The 17,584-nt window shown below is 50.9% G+C and overlaps 2 protein-coding genes across 2 annotated transcripts; one reads left to right on the plus strand and one right to left on the minus strand.

Moving 5' to 3' along the window:
• Positions 1 to 514: 514 nt before the first annotated feature.
• Positions 515 to 9,574, minus strand: LOC128338816 (uncharacterized). The gene is made up of 7 exons (XM_053281807.1): positions 9,491 to 9,574; positions 8,313 to 8,543; positions 7,404 to 7,542; positions 6,555 to 6,691; positions 6,173 to 6,252; positions 3,889 to 4,015; positions 515 to 1,574 (listed from the first exon to the last, which is right to left on the minus strand). The coding sequence occupies exons 2-7, from the start codon at positions 8,525 to 8,527 to the stop codon at positions 842 to 844; spliced, it is 1,431 nt and encodes a 476-aa protein (XP_053137782.1). The 5' UTR covers positions 8,528 to 8,543; positions 9,491 to 9,574; the 3' UTR covers positions 515 to 841.
• A 1,103-nt stretch (positions 9,575 to 10,677) lies between these two features.
• LOC128338750 (uncharacterized) lies at positions 10,678 to 17,535 on the plus strand. Its single transcript, XM_053281611.1, has 3 exons — positions 10,678 to 10,738; positions 12,675 to 13,291; positions 15,609 to 17,535. The coding sequence occupies exons 2-3, from the start codon at positions 12,792 to 12,794 to the stop codon at positions 15,718 to 15,720; spliced, it is 612 nt and encodes a 203-aa protein (XP_053137586.1). The 5' UTR covers positions 10,678 to 10,738; positions 12,675 to 12,791; the 3' UTR covers positions 15,721 to 17,535.
• The last annotated feature ends 49 nt before the right edge of the window (positions 17,536 to 17,584 follow it).

Raw genomic sequence — 17,584 nt, forward strand, 5'->3', positions numbered from 1 at the left:
CTGCCTGCCAGCCAGTATCCCCTGTAACAGGGATCCCCCAATGCTGCCGACTACAACTCCCATCATCCCCAGCAGCAGTGGCCTTTGGCTGGGGCTGATGGGAGTTGTAGTCAACAACATCTGGGAATCCCTTCTCCAGGGGTCGCTGCTGCCAACCTGTCAGTCGTCACGGCCGGCCTCACCTCTTGCCAGAGTTTGGGAAAGCCACTGGAGGTGGTTGCAAGGAAACCCCGAGGTGGTCATTAAATGTTCAAAAAGCAACAGCCCTGACCTCATCTGGCTTCCGTTTGCAACCCAGCTCAGCTCTGCTGAGCCTCAGAACTCAGGGAAGTGACTTTCAAAAAGACCCAAAGCCAAGATCCACAAGATCTCTTTGATCCCATTAATCTAATGGAGCTCCAAGGGAGCTCAAAGCCTCCTTAGAGGTTCCGCTTGCCAAACAAGGGGCAAAAAAATCCCCTCTGGCTGCAGCCCTCAGCCACTGCTCTCTGCCACTCTAATCGCCAACAACTCTTTATTTCAACAGCATTTGGCTCTTTCCTCACCCCGTCCCCCTGCCAATCAAGTGTCGTGCATTGAGCCGCAAGGAACCAGCGTAGAAACCCGTAGGGCCGAGAAGGCAGTTAAGACGAGGGCAGCTTTGATTCTGAAACATTTCCCTTTAAAACGGATTTGTGAAATAAGCATCTCAGCCAGGCTTTTCACGGGGCTAGTCCCTGGCGAGTACAAAGAAAAAGCTCCGCATGGTCGCTCCGGCTCAGCCTGTAAGCCAGGACGCTTCTAGGGTCAGCAGTCTCCCAAGTGTCCAAGCTGGAGGGCTCAGGTTTCCCACTCTCTGGGGCTACGAGGGCGTGGCCTTGTCCTTTCTCCCCACCAGGATGGGGTGGGCGGCAAGAATGCCTGCCCGCCTGGCGTCCCTCACCACGGCTTGGCCAAAAGCCACATAATGGGGCACAGGCTGTCCCGCCTCGGCCACCGACGACGGGGCATTGTTTGAGCCCGCCAGCTCAGCACTGACGCTCTCGTTGGACAAGAACCGGCTGGCGGTCGGAATGACGATGGCGCTCCTGGAGTGCGTGACGGCGGTTTTCCTCGGGCTGCTCCTGACGCCGTCTTCTCTCCCGGGAGATGCTCCGTTTGGGTCCTCTTCCCCAAACATCGGCGGCGGAGGCTTTTCGTAGCAGTCCTTGGCGGACATTGCTCTTGGCCGTGGGGTCTTTGGGGAACAAACGTGGGGCAGGTTGAGCGTGATTCCTTGGAGATACAGGTCTGGGTCACACCTCTGTTCCGCCGCGCCGTGCCCTTCCTGGCGGACTTTCCTTTCCGGAAAAGCGCCCGACCTCTGGGAGGCGTTGACTTGCGGGGCTGACCTTTTGGGGGAGAGCGGGTGCTCGGGCGGGGCGGCGTGCCAGTTCCCGGCCAGGGTGCACGGAGGGTTTTCGGGGGGCGCCCGTGTTTTCTCACTCACAAGCACCAGCTTATTGATTTTGTACGTCAGGCCTGGCAGTCCCGGAGGCGCCGTTCCCAAGAGCCCGCCATCGACAGGGTGTTTGGCATCCGCGCTGGGGTTTGCCCTGGATGGGACGAAGAAACCAGGATTGGAGAGGCAGGCAGCAGCTAGGGATCCTCTCGGTCTTTATGGCGTCGCCTGGATATTGCCATCACAGACCAAAGAGGAAGCAGTGTGTGGGACATGTACGTAAATCGACATAGGCAGCTGTCTTCTACTGAATCAGACTGTTGGTCCGTGTGGAGTCAGTACTCCTGGGTTTCAGGAGTCTCTCCCAGCCCTACCTGGAGATGCTGCCAGGATTTGAACCTGGGACCTGCATGCAAACCAGATGCTCTTCCACTGAGCTACGGCCCCATTCCCTACGTCGGCACTGCACATCTTTGGCCCTCCGGCTGTTGCTGGACTACAACTCCCATCATCCCCAGGCACGGTGGCCAACGGTCAGGAATATTGAAGAGTTAGCAGTCTAACAGCAGCTAAGGGACTAAAGTCATGCAGCTCTGCCCAAGAGGGAATATCTTGTAGCAGAGACTCCCATGTGGTCGCCCATCCAAATGCAAACCAGGGCAGACCCTGCTTAGCAAAGGCGACGGCTCGCGCTCGCTACCACAAGACCAGCTCTCCTCCCAAAGCACTTGCTTCGGTTTAATGTATACACTTAGTTACTTCTGCATTTTTAGTTACTTCTGCATTTTTATTTTGGTTGTTAACTGCCCGGTTTTCGGAGAGGCCCAGATATACGTAGCATTTTTCCAGTAGAAGTCTTACTAACTGGAGCAAGAGGCACCTTTTGAAGTGGTGGCTCTCTTCTATTGAGCAGGGGGAGAGCAACTGTCCCTGTCCAGCCCCAGCACAGCAGCCCTCCAGTGGCTGTTGCTGGGCCCTCCCTTTTTGTGGGGGCTCTCCCTTTTCTGTTAATTGTGAGCTCTTTGGGGCAGAGACCCATTTTGTCATTCCTTTGGCCATAAGGGATAAGGGAGATAGTTCCCTGCCTGCAAGGGGCTCATCATCTAAGAAGAAACCCAAGGACCAGCAACAGCCCCTGGAAGGATGCTATGCTGGGCGGAAGAGGGACAATTGCTCCCCTCTCTGCTCAATAGGAGACAGCCGCCATTTTGAAAAGGTGCCTCTCCACCCAGTTCTTGGGGCCACTTCATGGGGCCAACTGGGGGGGGGGCTGCTTTGGGAACAGCTTTGGGGACCACTTCTGGTGCCCCATAAATAATAGATGAGCGGCCCCCCTCAGGCAAAGGCCGGCCTGGTGAAGTGGTACCAGTAACTGAGCCGAGAGGAACCTTTTCAAAATGGTGGCTCTCTCCTATTGAGCAAAGCGCGGGGAGCCACTGTCCCTCTTCAGCCCAGCCCCCAGAGTCTCTCTGGTGGCTGTTGCCGGTGTCTCTTCTTGGACTGGGAACCCCTTGGGGCAGGGAACCATCTTTTCATTGCCGTTGCCATGGAAACTGCTTCAGGGACCTTTCAGAGCTGAAAAGCAGGGAGGACAGATGCTCCCTAGATAACAGATGAGCAGCCCCCACCTCAGGCCAAGGTTGGCCAAGTCCAGCGGCCCCTGCTCACTGGGCCAAGGGGCACGTTTTCAAAATGGCGGCTCACTTCTATTTTTTAATTTTATTTCTCAAATCTATTGGCCGCCCCAAATGTCCATCTCTGGGCGACCAGGGGAGAGCAACTGTCCCTCTTCAGCCCAGCCACAGACTGTGGTGGCTGTTGCCAGGGTCTCTTCTTGGACTGGGAGCCCCTTGGGGCAGGGAACCATCTTCTCATGGCTGTTGCCGTGGGAACCTTTCTGGCTGCCAAGCGGGGGGGAGGGAAGCAGGTGCACCACGAATAATAGATAAGCGGCCCCCTCAGGCAAAGGTTGGCCTCTTGGAGGGGCCCCTGGACCAGGCCAAGAGGCACCCATTCAAAATGGCGGCTCTTTTCGATTTAGCCGGCTGGGGGGAGCAACTGTCCCTCTTCAGCCCTCAGACTGTGGTGGCTGTTGCCGGGGTCTCTTCTTGGACTGGGAGCCCCTTGGGGCAGGGAACCATCTCCTCATGGCTGTTGCCGTGGAAACAGCTTTGGGGGCTTGTGGGGTTTGGAAACCCAAGTGGGCAGGTGCTCCATAAATAATAGATGAGCGTGGGTAGGAAAGACCACTGTCTGGATTTCTGGAGAGCTGCTGCCATTCAGTACAGACAATACCAACCTTGGGAAGATGCTGCCAGTCAGTGTACACAATACTGAGCTAGCTGGGCTAAGGGTCTGACTCAGCAGAAGACAGCTCCGTATATGTCCTCTGTACATGCTTCTATCAAGTCAAACTTCGTTAAAAGGCCCACACCAGCATCAGGTTAGGGGTCTGGGTGGGGTCATACCTCTGGGCTTTGTTGACATCCCCCTGGGCATGAGAAGTCCTTTGCTTGAGTCGTTTCTGGTTCGTGAGGTAGATGGAGCGCAGCCGTTGCTTCATGGTTTCTCTGGTGCAATGGAAAACCGCCTTTCCTTCGGAAAAAGACAGACAGACTTGCAGGCGCAGGTGTGAAGACCAGCCAGAGAGAAAGTCAGCCCTATCTAGAAGCTGCCAGATCTCCTCTCTCTGTGGGTGTGTTCTAGATCCCGAATTTCTGCCCTGTTTTTTAATTCAAAATCCTCAGGTGGTTTACCAACATGAATGCAACTATCTAAAATCACAGTGAAAAGCATGTTGCGGTAGGAGAGGGGTGCAAATCCCCTGCCAAAGCAAATGTTGAGTCCCCTCCTCATTTTACTGAACTGCCTCCCTGCCAACATAATACCCCACATCTCCCCCCGAAAAGTGTCTTTCCTCCCCTCACATAAAAAAATTGAGTTGCTCCTCAAGGTTCTGCATCCCTATGAAGAAATCTCAGCAGCCGGGATGACTAAATCCAAGTTTTAAAACGTTTTGCACACAGGACTAAAAGCACTCTGTTGTTTTTTATTTTATTTATGTATTTATTTAAAAAATTTCAACCTCCCATTACAAGCTGGAAAAGATAGGCCTGAACCTGGGCCCTTCTGCTCGCAAACCAAGCGCTGGTCTGCTAAGCAACGAGTCCTCCTTCACATATGAAGCTGTCACCTACTGAGTCAAACCCGATTGTCTGTGCTGGCTGGCAATAGCTGTCCAGGGTTTCAGTGAGGGACGTGCACAAGATTTGAATTCGAATCGATTTGGATTCGAATCGATTTGGATTCGAAACCATTGAATAGAGTGGAGATTCATTCAAACCAATTCCAATTCACCCAAAGTCAAATCTAATTTGGTTGAATTCGCCCAAATTCAATTTGACTTGGGGCGAATTCAGATCGGTTCGAACGAATCTCCACTCTATCCGATGGTTTCTGATTCACATCGAATTCGATTCGGATTCAAATCGATTCGTGCAAATTTCGTGCACATCCCTAGTTTCAAACAAAGATCTCTCCCAGCCCTGCCTGGAGGAGATGTTGCCAAGGACTGAAGCTGGGGGCTTCTTCGCTCCCTTGGGAGGGAGTTTCCGTAGCTGTGCTGCTGAAAAAGCCTCGTTTCTGGTAGCCACCAGCCAAATGAGTACATTATGTTTGCAGTTTTATCCTCCTACGGAGAGCCTGTGATAACAGACTGGTAAGTATGGAATCTCTTTCATGGGGCACACAGCAACATTGGGAGACATCCCCTCACCTGGTGCCACGTCTCTGACCCATGTCACCCCCCCTCCACACACCCACTATTAATATATTTTCTAAAAAATTGAAGGATGCAAATAGAGTTACAGCAGAATCTGTGACTTACTAGGTATGGGAGGATATAAAAACAGGAGATATTCTTCATAAATAGGGATAGCTCATGACCTGTATGCATTCCGTACATGGCCCCAGTTTTTTTGGAAGGGGTAGATGGTTATGCAGAAGCAAGCATGAATTCTCGTCTTGGCCAAGAGGGGTCTGCCCTGGTTTGCATTTGGATGGGTGATGACGTGTGAGCACTGCAATATATCCTCCTTAGGGGATGGGGCTGTCACTCTGGAAGAGCATCTGCTTTTCATGCAGAAGGTCCCAGGTTCAATCCCTGGTAGCATCTCCAGGTAGATCTGGGAAAGACTCATAGGAACATAGGAAGCTGCCATATACTGAGTCAGACCATTGATCTATCTAGCTCAGTATTGTCTTCACAGACTGGCAGCGGCTTCTCCAAGGTTGCAGGCAGGAGTCTCTCTCAGCCCTATCTTGGAGAACTTGAAACCTTCTGCTCTTCCCAGAGCGGCTTCATCGCCTGAGGGGAATACCTTGCAGTGCTCACACATCAAGTCTCCCATTCAGATGCAACCAGGGCAGACCCTGCTTAGCTATGGGGACTCCTGCCTGGAACCTTGAAGAAGTTGCTGCCAGTCAGTGTAGACGGTACTAAGCTAGATGGACCAATGGTCTGACTCAGGACAAGGCAGCTTCCTATGTTCCTATATAAGGGGTGCTATAGCTTACTGATGTATAGGGCTCCTTTGACAGTTGATTAAGGACCTTAAAAACTTCTGTGATAACACTAGGAATAAATCTCAGCCATTGTGGCCACTGGAGGCCTCTGGATAGCCCTTGGTGTGGCAAAGAAACAAGACCCAATTATTTGGGGTATGTTTGTGGTTTTTAAAAATTACTATTTACCTGGATATATAAACTGGTACTCAGAGATTGTCTGATACGGCCTCTTTTCCATCGCAGTGGGTTTCACCCTTCTGTCTGAGCTGATTGGGAGGCAAGGGAGAGATCGACTTATTTTAGGCAGGTCACTGTTTCGAAGCATAACACCATCATCTAGTTGTATTCCCCAGTCATTCCTGGCGGTAATGTCACCAGCAATTACTCAGGATGGCTATGTGGAGCCTCCATGTTCAAGAGCAGTGTGCCATTGAACACTAGTTGCTGGCAAGCCAGAGCAGGGGAGGGCTACTTGCTGACATGCCCCACGTGGGTTTCCCAGAGGCATCTGGTGAGCCATAGGATGCTAGACGGGATGGACTATTTGATGTTCTTATGATGGTGTTACCTTTGGTTATCTATTGTGTTGTTAAGCTTTCCAGGCTTTTCAGGAGGTGGCAGTGGCTGTGGGTGTTCTGTTTTGCTCACCCCTTTGCCGGACACAGTTCTTTCTTTAGCTTTCGCCCGAGAACTGTTCGAATGTCCCTGTGTTTTGAAACCAAAGGAAAGAATGAATGAGGAGAGAGATGAGGAAGAGAATGGCATGTCTTTCATTCTTGCATTCTTCAAATGTAATGTGGTTTCAAACCTGTTGACCATCACTGGCAGGCTCCAGGGGATGGTAGTTCCATCAAACTGTGAGGCAACTCAATTGATCTTGCCTTAATCTCATCTACCTGCTTAATATAAAGCCAGATCTGAAACCCACTTCAAACCTTTGGTTCAAATCTTGGTTAGAGTAAACTAAGATTGGTCATGATCAGCCTGTCTGATCTCGGTTCAATCTAACCAACTTGCCTGAAATAAACCAAGACCCAGAATCCATTTTAAACCTTTGGTTCAGATCTTGGTTTACTCCAAGCAGGTTGGATAGAATAAACCAAGACTGGACATGATATCCGATCCAGTTTAATCTATCCAACTTGCTTGTGAATTAAACCAAGATCTGAAACCTACTTGAAACATTGGGTTCATATCTACATATATTTCAAGCATGATGTTTAAAATAAACCAAGATCGGTTTGTTCAGACAAGACAACCAATAGCCTAAACCAGAAGTAGAATTCCTGGAATGCTCATGTGGGCAGGGTCGCAGGGAGTGTGTGCTCCCGATAGTCAAGGGCATTGCACAGAACCAGGATTTAACCATGGTTCCATGTGATGTCTGAACTGGCCCCATAGTATTTGCTATACTCACCAAGCTCTGTTTGCTGGCCATCTTTGGAGAAACGATCCCGACTTTGGATTCCGGTGGGAGCTTGGCCAGAGATCCCTCCTGGTTGCCATAGCAGATCTTCAGCCTGCACTCTTGGCTTTGCGGTGCTATCCTATGTGGGCTAAATGAGACCAACAAGAATTACAGAGCACCATTAGTCCTCCGTGGGATTGTAACAAGGCCTTGTGCTCACCAGCCCGAAGCCTTTTGATTCCTACAATAGCAGCTGGTGCTGGGAGTCAACGGTGGCCCATTTTGGAACACTGCATTGACAAAATGGCAATAAATCCCCATGATGCAAAGTTATTTGCTATAAACCATATTGGGATTTAAATAACAGGCATCAAGAAATGTGTCTCCTGGCCCTGTTAGACCTTCTTTCTTTGTTTTGAGGGTCTCTCCTTTTGGTGTGTGTTGGATAATAGTTACAAACCACCATTCTAGGATTGTTGGGAAGATGATGAAGTCCCTAATTAGAATTCCTTTGTATCCTCTAAAGCAGAGATTCTCAGACTGTGATCCGCGAAAATATTGCCAAACAATTGGGGGTAGGGCTTTCAGCTGCCCTTGGTTTCTTTATGTAATACAGATATATGTACACACATATATATGTGTGTGTGTGTTATGTGCTTTGATTTGTAGAAGCAGAAAAGTGCATTAAGCCACCCTTAATAGTCCACTGAGGCCCCAAGCAATTTTCAGGGGGTCTGCAAAAATCTGGCAACTGAGCAAAGAACTCAAGTCGGACCTCTTTGCCCTCATTGGGACCGTTAACTCCGGTTGCGGAAATGGAGACCATCTGCTTGTGGAATTCTTGACCCCCTGATTTTGGTTGCGATCAGGGAGGAGCACCGGGAAATGTTTGAAAAGCACGTCGGAATGCCCCTTTACCTCTTGCCAGTGTTTAAACCCTGGGATGAGCAGCTCCGGCCAGGCCCCACTTTCTGCTGGGGAGGTCGCCGTTGGGAGTGGCGAGTTTTGATTGGGGGTCTTGGGGTGTGCTTCTTCTTCCGTGGCTGTTTAACGATCTGAGCTGAGCTGCAGTCCGCCACCGGGAGATTTTCCTGTGTTCTCTGGGCAGTTGTGAACACACTCGTTTTGTACATCTTCCTTCTCGTAGATCTGTTGTCGACAGAAGGAATTATTATTATGGCAGCAAAGAAAAGTGGGGGGACCATCTGGGCACAGCTCAGTGAATATTAGTTGTGATTTAAACATGCCCTCCCACACAGCGCGTTAATTATTTTTAGTGGAAGTATGTACAAACATGTAATGCAGCCCTCCAGCTATTGCTGGACTACAACTCCCATCATCCCCAAGAGTGGCAGTCAGGGGTAATGGCAGCTGTAGTCTAACAGCAGCTGGCAGGCCGAAGTTGTGCAGCCCTGATGCAGATGGCAGGCGTCATCTAGAAAGAGGCATTCTCTCACTCACAAGAGGGAAGCCCTCTTCTATGATGATGCCTCCTTTAGTAGAAGGATGATACAAATTTTAGAGGACCAGTTCCATCTAGGAAGAGGAATTCTCTCACTCACATCTTCTATGATGATGCCTCCTTCAGTAGATGTATGACACAAAGGGCAGAGGACAGGCTCCATCTAAGAAGCGGCATTCTTTCTCACACAGGAGGGAAGCCTTCTTCTATGTTAAAAACTCCTTCAGGAGAAGGATGCTAAGAACTGTGGAAGACAAGCACCAGAGAAGAGGTATCTCCTTCTCTTACACACAGGAGGGAAATGCTCTTTTTTTGATGATGCATCCTTCAATAGAACAGCTGATAAAAATTGCAGCTAGCACGTTCCATCTTAGGAGAGGCTCATCCGTGCCCATGGGAATACTTCTTCTCCTGGCACCTCCCCGTGCCATAAAGCACAGAAAGCATTTCCGCTGCTTCAGCTCGATTTGTTTTAGGCCTCCGAAAATGTACCCAGATTTGATGGAACCGTTAGTTGATGATTTCACGAATCAGTTACGATCTCTTGAAACGGGGGTGGGACAGCTCTCTGCCTTACCTGGTCTCCTCACGGTAAAGTGGGATTGATTGTGTGGAGTGGAGGTGGTTGGCTTACCTGAAGGAGTGGCTGCACAGGGATGGGGAGGGTAGCCAAGGACCTTTGCGGGGACCTCGTAAGGAGACAATCGCCTCCCCTGGCTCCAGAATGTTTAGGCAATGGATGGAATTCCCAAACAATGAGTGTTCTATTCCCCCAATCTCCCCTCTCAGGCAAATTCAGACATTCCACAGGGGCAAATCCCACTTTCTCACTGCTATACACACAACCCTGTGAATCAACGGGGCACCTTTTTAGTCAATTAAACTTTCTAGCTCCTCCATTGGGTGAAAGGCCTGGGTGTGGATGCCACCACGTCGGGATGATTCTGGGCTATAAGAAAGAGTAATTCAAACGGGACCCCCAAACTGGCTTTTCCTGCTTGGATAAAAGTGATGCAAAGAGGGGCATTGTTTTTCTGGAGACGAGGAGGAACATAGAAGCATAGGAAGTTGCCTTCTACCAAGTCAGACCTTTGGTCCATCTAGCTCAGCATTGTCTACACTGGCTGGCAGCAGCTCTCCAAAGTTTCAAGCAGGAGTCTCTCCCAGCCCTACCTGGAGATGCTGCCAGGGATTGATCAATGCTCCTTAGGAATAGAGGAAGTTGCCTTCCACTTGAGTCAGACCCCTGGTCTGTCAAGCTCAGTATTGTCCACACTGGCTGGCAGCAACTCTCCAAGGTTTCGGGCAGCAGCCTTTCCCAGTCCTACCTGGGGATGCTGCCCGGGTTTGAACCTGGGACCTTCCAGATGCGAAACAGATGTTCTACCTCTGAGCTAAAGTAGAACTGAGCTGGGGAAAATATGTACCTCGCTCGCCCTGGGCAGGGTGCTACTCCTTCCACTGTTGAGGAAGAGGGTGATGCTTAAGCAGACCAGCAAAAGCCATGGATGAAACTGGGCCATGAGGAAGCGCTTCTTGGGAGACAGAGGGGAAAGATGAATTGCAGTGGTACCTTTCCCTGGCAGCTTAGCAACAGACTCTGTTGCTATGGAAACAGGATTCTACCATCCTTCTTTGTCACACACGGCTTCTTGGCTTCAAAACTTTGCCTCTCTGCTACCAGCTTCCAAGTTCTCAGATGTTTTGTGTTCCCATTTGGTTCCGACCGAGAGTTGGATTCACTCCATATTTATCCTTGTTCTTCAACTTTTCATTTTTTAAAAGATAACATGAAAGCAAGAAATAGGAGTGGGGAATCAATCATTCAGTTTGGAGAAGGGGCCAGTACTTGCTTTGAGCTGACCTGTGTTCCTTTGTTCGTGTGAGTTTTTCAATTCTGTACCTGCTTATGGAAAAGCCGGTGGGGGTGGGGGGTGGAGATCAAGTTTTAAAAGCAGAGAAATGTCACCCTCGTGGGCAAATAAACACACCAGGCAACCAAAATGAAGCCAGAAAGAAAAGGAGATATCCTTAAATAAAAAGTCAGATGCTTTCCCAATTTATATTCTGCTACGAGACTGAAAAGTTGGTCTGAAATATTGTGCATGGCAGTCCCAAAAAAGAAAGAAAAAGTGCTCAGAGGTAAATTCCATCATTCCAAGGGGATTTACATCAATGTAAGGGCAGTTACGACTAAGTCCTACTGAAAGTCATAACTAACATTTCATTTATATCAGTGGGGTTCGCTTAGTCAGGACTAAATTTGTCTGGATCCTGGCCTAAATGTGTGCATAGGAACTCCAGCCTTACTTGATCAATTAGTTAGAGTAATTAATTGAAAAAATCCTGATTAATCAAAATTAAGGTCCTGGTCAGCCGGTTTTATAACAAAGGGTAATCATTTTTAATACAACTATTTATAAAACCTGTCGATGGCGTGTATCACACCTCAGCTGTAAACTTACCGGTTGCCATAGGGAACCCCCTGCCTCTCGGCCTCAACTTTCCCATCCAGCATCTGCAAAATGGGGATAATGGTAGTTAAACTGGGTGGATTCACACAACCACCAGCAAAGCCAGTGCCTGGGAAGAAGTTGGGAACTGCGAGCCTGTGCTCCTGGAAGGGTGTATCGATCTTATTGGCTACGTATTATGTTCTTATGGGCAACTAGTCTAGTGGCTATAGGCCACCTCCAGCCTCAGAGGCAAGATGCCTCTGAATCCCAGTTGCAGGGGAGCAACGGCAGGAGAGAGGGCATGCCTTCAGCTCTTGCCTGTGGGCTTCCCAGAGGCATCTGGTGGGCCACTGTGGGAAACAGGATGCTGGACTGGATGGACCTTGGGCCTGATCCACCAGCAAAGCTGTTCTTATCCCGTGAACCCACCTGAGTCTGAATCCTGATCCATCTGCCTGACATTCTATCAACGTTCTCTGCCCATTTGGAACCAAGATTTGAAGTTGGGTGGAGCATCTCGGTGGAATATTGGGTGGGCAGCTCGGGAACCTGACTTGGGCAGGTTCACAGCCACAGCTGCCAGGAGTGTGTGCTCCTGGTTCCCAACGTTTTCCTCGGCACAGGACTTGCCAATGGCTGCATGAAACCACCATATATATATGAAGTATTACATATATGGAGTATGCAGTATTTATATATATATATATATATATATATATACACACACACACACACACACTTCAATATATATGAAGTATTTTGAACATCCTGAAAGTAAAAGTTTGGAGTCAAACTGAGGTATCATAGGAAGCTGCCGTCTGCTGAGTCAGGCTCTTGGTCCATCTAGTTCAGTATTGTCCACACTGACTGGCAGCAGCTCCTCCAAGGTTGCAGGCAGCGGTCTTTCCCGGCCCTATCTGGAGACGCTGCCAGAGATTGAACTGGGGGACCTTCTGCACGCAAAGCAGATGCTCTACCACTGAACAATGATGGATGCACCTGGATGGGCTTTCTACTGAGTCAGACGCTTGGTCCATCTGGCTCAGTATTATCTACTCTGACTGGCAGCGGCTCTCCAAGGTTTCAGGCTCAGGGGTCTTTCCCAGCCGTACCTGGAGATGCTGCCAGGGACTGAACCTGGGACCTTGTGCATGCGATGCAGATACTCTCCCACTGAGCCATAGGTTTCATCTCATGGTAAAGCTGCAATCAACATTGCTTCCAAGCTCCATAACAGATCTTCCAGGAAGGAGGAGCAGAAGCAAGAGAGAGCAACCTCTGTGTTTGTGTGTGTGTGTGTGTGTGTGTGTGTATTCCCTAGTGGCAAATCTGGAAACGTAGCCATTTACTCTCCCCCAACAGCACGTCATATCCCTGCCCCGACAAAATCTGGAGACCAGTGGCTCGTCGGATCCACTGCTTGACGTCCAGCCTCTGCAGAGCGACAAGGAACGTGCTTCTCCCTGCCCGGCTCCTGCGATGTCTCTGATCTGCAGCCAGACAGCTTGTGCAGAGAAGGGCGCGGAGACGCTCTTTGTGCCGCACACGTCTGCTGCAGGACGGTGCCGGAGTCGCGCCAGGCCGAATCAGCGCCGGCTGGTGGCCGACAAAGAGAGGGAGACAGCTCCACCTTCACTGCTGCTTGGGCGTCGCAGGGACCAGCCCTCCCAGACATCCACTCTGCACAATCCCAGCCTGCAGAGCATCTTCTGCATTCTGGCGGCCGGAGGGAGAGGGAAAGGCCAGCCAGCCCCGGTTTCCCCTCTGCCAGGGGAGACCTTCCCTTCCCTGGCCTGCCTGCTTGCATCCATGTCCCCTGGACCCAATGAAGCAGACCCAGGCGTGCCCCACATGGACCCGGCCATCCTCATCTTCCTCCTTTATCTGATGATCCTCCACGAGTTGGTGAGCGGCTGGATGGAGTATCAGAAGCAGGCGACCAAGCCCAAGAAGCCACCGGGGCCCCTCTGGTCATCCAGGTGAGCTGAACGCGGAACTCAAGGAGGATGGAAGGGTTAGGGGTGGCAGAGAGAAATGGGGAAGGGGGTGTGTGTGTGGTGGGGGGCATTGTTTTCATACACTGGACAAACATATGCAGCTGCCTTTTACTGAATAAAACCACTGTCTGTCCAGCTTAGTGCTGCCTGCTCTGACCGGCAGTGGCTCTCCAAGGTTTCAGGCAGGGGTGTCTCCCAGCCCCACTTGGAGATGCTGCCAGGGATTGAACCAGGGACTTCCGGCATGCAAAGCAGGAGCTAGGGCCCTTCCCAAGTTCATGAAGCCGCTTTCTGCTGAGTCAGACTCTTGGTCTCTCTCGCTTAGTATTGCCTACTCTGACCGGCAGCAGCTCTCCAAGGCTTCAGGCAGGGAGTTTTCCCCAGCCTTTCCTGGAGATGCTGCCAGGGGTTGAACCTGAGACTTCCAGCCTGCAAAGCAGATGATCTACTATGCTCTACTACTGAGTGACGCACCCATTCAGCGAGGTCCTAAGCTCCCCTGAAATGAACATAAACTCTTGTGGGTGTGCCACTTTGAAATGCAGATATAGATATATATAGATATCGATATTGATATAGATTGATGGCCGGTATTCACTAGTGCCACAGACCCCCATGCTGCACATGATGTCTATTAATGACACACACACACAGAGACACACCATGCGGCATCCACCCTTTCCATGTTCCTCGCCCCGATGAGCACCCCTGCGCCGAAACTTCGGCATGAATGGAGAGGGCGGGAGAAAAAGAAACCCAGCACACTCTCCGCCTTGAATGCGGCTGAGTTGCTGAGAGGCGTCAAAGGGATACGCAATAAGCGATCTGGGAGAGAGGGACCAGCAACAAAGACCCCGCCGGGGTGCCATTCTCTAGAGCTTTTGCTGGAGATTCCCCACTGTAGACATATGCTGTGTAACACTTGTAATGGGAGTGTTGTGTCTGAAGCAGAAATTTACTAGAGCTGACGGCTTAGTTTGAATCAATACAGTCCTTCCTTTTCGTTGGCGTTGTGCCCTGGTTTCCTCTGGTCTCTTCCCCCACGGCCTATGATTCCTCCCTCCAAGGAGCCCGGGGGGACATTCGTGGCCCCTCTACCTGCCTGTACCCTCACAACAACTCTGTGAGGTAGGTCAGGCTCAGAATTGACTGGCCCCAAATCACACAGTAAGTGTTGTGGGTGATGGAGCAAGGGTTTGAACCCAGGTCTCCCCACTCAAAAAGTAAAGCAAAGTGTGCCGTCAAGTCGATTTCGACTCCTGGCGCCCACAGAGCCCTGTGATTTTCTTTGGTAGAATACAGGAGGGGTTTACATTGCCTTCTCCCACACAGTATAAGATAATGCTTTTCAGCATCTTCCTAGATCGCTGCTGCTCGATATAGTACCAGCGGGGATTCGAACCAGCAACCTTCTGCTTGTTAGTCAAGCATTTCCCCGCTGCACCAGTTAAGGTGACTCCCCACTTGAAGCCTGGCTTATTCCTCAGATCACCCCACAAACCCTCGTCCCATGTTGAGTTTTAATCCCATCTAAACTAATGCACCCTTCCCTCACAGAAGCTGGGCTGCAAACATTCCGACATCTTTATCCCCTGAGAAGCTGGGAACATTCTCTGAACATTCCATGCCATCATGCGGCTCAGCCAATCAGCAGCAAACCAAGCTCAGCACAGTTGAAATACTGTCTTAGCCATTTCTGTCCGGGAGGAGGACTAGGCTTGTGGTGGCGACCATCCATTGTCCACTTTGCTAAGCAGGATCTGTCCTGGTTTACATATGGATGGGTGACTACATGTGAGTAGTGAGGGGGATAGGGCCGTAGCTCAGTGGCAGAGCATCTGCTTTGCATGCAGAAGGTCCCTGGTTCAATCCCTGGCAGCATCGCCAAGTAAGGCTGGGAAAGCTGCTGCCAGTCAGTGTAGGCTAGCTCGTGATACTTGTGGGTGGATGTCAGCACTGCAGCACCCTGTGGGGGGGGCAGGGGGAGGTTCTGTTCCTTGCCCTGAAGACTTCTGGGTTAGAGGGAGGTATGGACCACTCCATAGCAACAATCTTGTGTCCACACACACAGAGCCACCACCTCTGTCTGTCCAATTAGCCACAGGAGATAAATAGAACCTTCCTGTTCAGAAGCAGTATACCTCAGGACACCGGATATTAGAGTGGGTTGTTTTCCTGTCCTGCTGGCAGGCTTCCTGGAAGGGTCCGGCTGCCCACCATGGAAAGCAGGACAGACCTTTGATCTGATCCCAGAGAGCTCTTCCTCATTTCCCCCCAACTTCCTTTTGGCTCTTTCCAGAACCTCCTCCCGGATGAAGCACTCCGGTTTCCCCCAGCCACTGGCTCACCCAGCACGGAGAGAGCGGTACCGAGACTGGAGGAAGCCAGGCCGGATCCTCAGGAAGGTGTAAAGGCCTCTCTGGAGCCCGGGAGAAGAGTCGGCAAAGGGGTTAGCCACGAGGAATGCTGCACCTCAAGGTCCGTACTGATGGCGGCCACAGATCGACACAGGAAGCTGCCTTCTACTGAGTCAGACCCTCGGTCCATCTAGCTCAGGATTGCCTACACTGACTGGCAGCAGCTCTCCAAGGTTCCAGGCATCTCAGCCTTACCTGGAGATGCTGCTGAAGATTGAACCTCGCTGGGGACCTTCTGCATGCAGAGCATCCCGTTGCCTTTGGACACCTTCCTGGAGATGCATCTCAGCCTCTTCTTCCCGTGGCTGGAGGTGTGTTCGACGGCTCTCAGCCAGTCATATCTCGGAGAGGAAACAGGTATAGAGGACTGTGAATTGCCGAAGAGCAGAAGTGGTCCTGGACTACCAGAAGCAGAAGCAAGGGACATGGATTTCTGCCACTCTGCAAAGAATATTCTGAGATGTCCATGAATGGGTTAGGGTTCTCCAGGTCCGGCACAGGGCAGAAACCAAACTGTACTAACGCACGCTGAGAGTCACGCATCAGTTGGGCCTCATTGCTTCCCAGTTCAAGGGCACATAGGAACACAGGAATCTGCCGTATACTGAGTCAGACCCTTGGTCCGTCTAGCTCAGCATTGTCTTCACAGACTGGCAGCGGCTTCTCCAAGGTTGCAGGCAGGAGTCTCTCTCAGCCCCTATCTTGGAGATGCTGCCAGGGAGGGAAGTGGGAACTGAGATAGCTGGAAACGAGAGTCCAGCAGCGTTGTGGGGGCCAAGTTTGAGAACCCCTGCGTTAGTCTGAGGCTGTGGTAGGAAGGGGTGAAGGTGAGAGCTGGGATGACATTGAGCCTGACATGACATGTGATATAAATTCCACATTTGCGGGGAGGAAATCAAAGGCGAGTGCATGATTTCACCCTGATCTGGACTGGGGCTGTGTGGCCCGGGGACAGAGTAAGGGGCTTCTTAACATTTCTCCCTGCCATGCTCCCGATCCAACCCTGCGCGTGCCGTTTCCCTTGGGGAACAAAGCCTCCTCGAGGCAACGTCGAAGGACCTTGTGCTATCTTCAGAACTGATACGGTTGCAGCAGAAACCTGTGTGCTTTCTGCCCACGTGGCCTTCACCCAAAGAAAACCCGCCTGCATGATGAAGTCCCCTTCAGGGGCTGATCTGCAGGTGACGCTGCCTTGGCAGTTGAGGCGGGGAAACTCGCCTGTCCCCTGCACTTATGTCTTTTTGGTACCCTCTTTTTAAATTCCCCCATGTGTTTAAGAGTAGTGGCTAGGTTGGATCTGATTCCCTCCTGGAATGTTACGCTTTCACCACTTTTACCAAAGTCTGTGTGGTCGGAGACTGAAGCTGGCTGCCTCCACGCCGGGAAGGGAGAACATTCCACATGATCTGGAGAAGCAACATTTGTCGTGCAAACTCCAGAGGGCCAAGGCTGGAGACATCCCTCTGTCGTCATTTAATTTCTGTTACGTGTTAAGGAATAAAACAACTCTTTTCATATTAAAAAGTGTTCTGTTTTCTGTGAACATAGCCGCCAACATCGGAACGCTGCGCTTGTGCAAGGATATTGCATGGGTGCAGGGCCTGGTGTGCTAGCCAGGAGAGGAGAGGGGGTCTTGTGGTCACAAGCATGACTTGTCCCCTTAGCTAAGCAGGGTCCACCCTGGTTGCATATGAATGGGAGACTAGAAGTGTGAGCAAAGTAAGAGATTCCCCTCAGGGGATGGAGCCGCTCTGGGAAGAGCATCTAGGTTCCAAGTTCCCTCCCTGGCAACATCTCCAAGATAAGGCTGAGAGAGAGACTCCAGCCTGCAACCTGGGAGAAGCTGCTGCCAGTCAGT

This window comes from Hemicordylus capensis, chromosome 17, assembly GCF_027244095.1.
Source record: "Hemicordylus capensis ecotype Gifberg chromosome 17, rHemCap1.1.pri, whole genome shotgun sequence".
Classification (NCBI taxonomy): domain Eukaryota; kingdom Metazoa; phylum Chordata; class Lepidosauria; order Squamata; family Cordylidae; genus Hemicordylus; species Hemicordylus capensis.

Coding starts and splice junctions, on each gene's coding strand:
- LOC128338816 (XM_053281807.1), bottom strand. CDS start 8,527: ATGTACAAAACGAGTGTGTTCACAACTGCCCAGAGAACACAGGAAAAT. Junction 6,253..6,554: donor AACACAATAGATAACCAAAG/GTAACACCATCA, acceptor CCTCCCAATCAG/CTCAGACAGAAGGGTGAAAC. Junction 4,016..6,172: donor GTACCAGTTTATATATCCAG/GTAAATAGTAAT, acceptor CTTTTTCCGAAG/GAAAGGCGGTTTTCCATTGC.
- LOC128338750 (XM_053281611.1), top strand. CDS start 12,792: ATGTCTCTGATCTGCAGCCAGACAGCTTGTGCAGAGAAGGGCGCGGAG. Junction 13,292..15,608: donor GGGCCCCTCTGGTCATCCAG/GTGAGCTGAACG, acceptor GGCTCTTTCCAG/AACCTCCTCCCGGATGAAGC.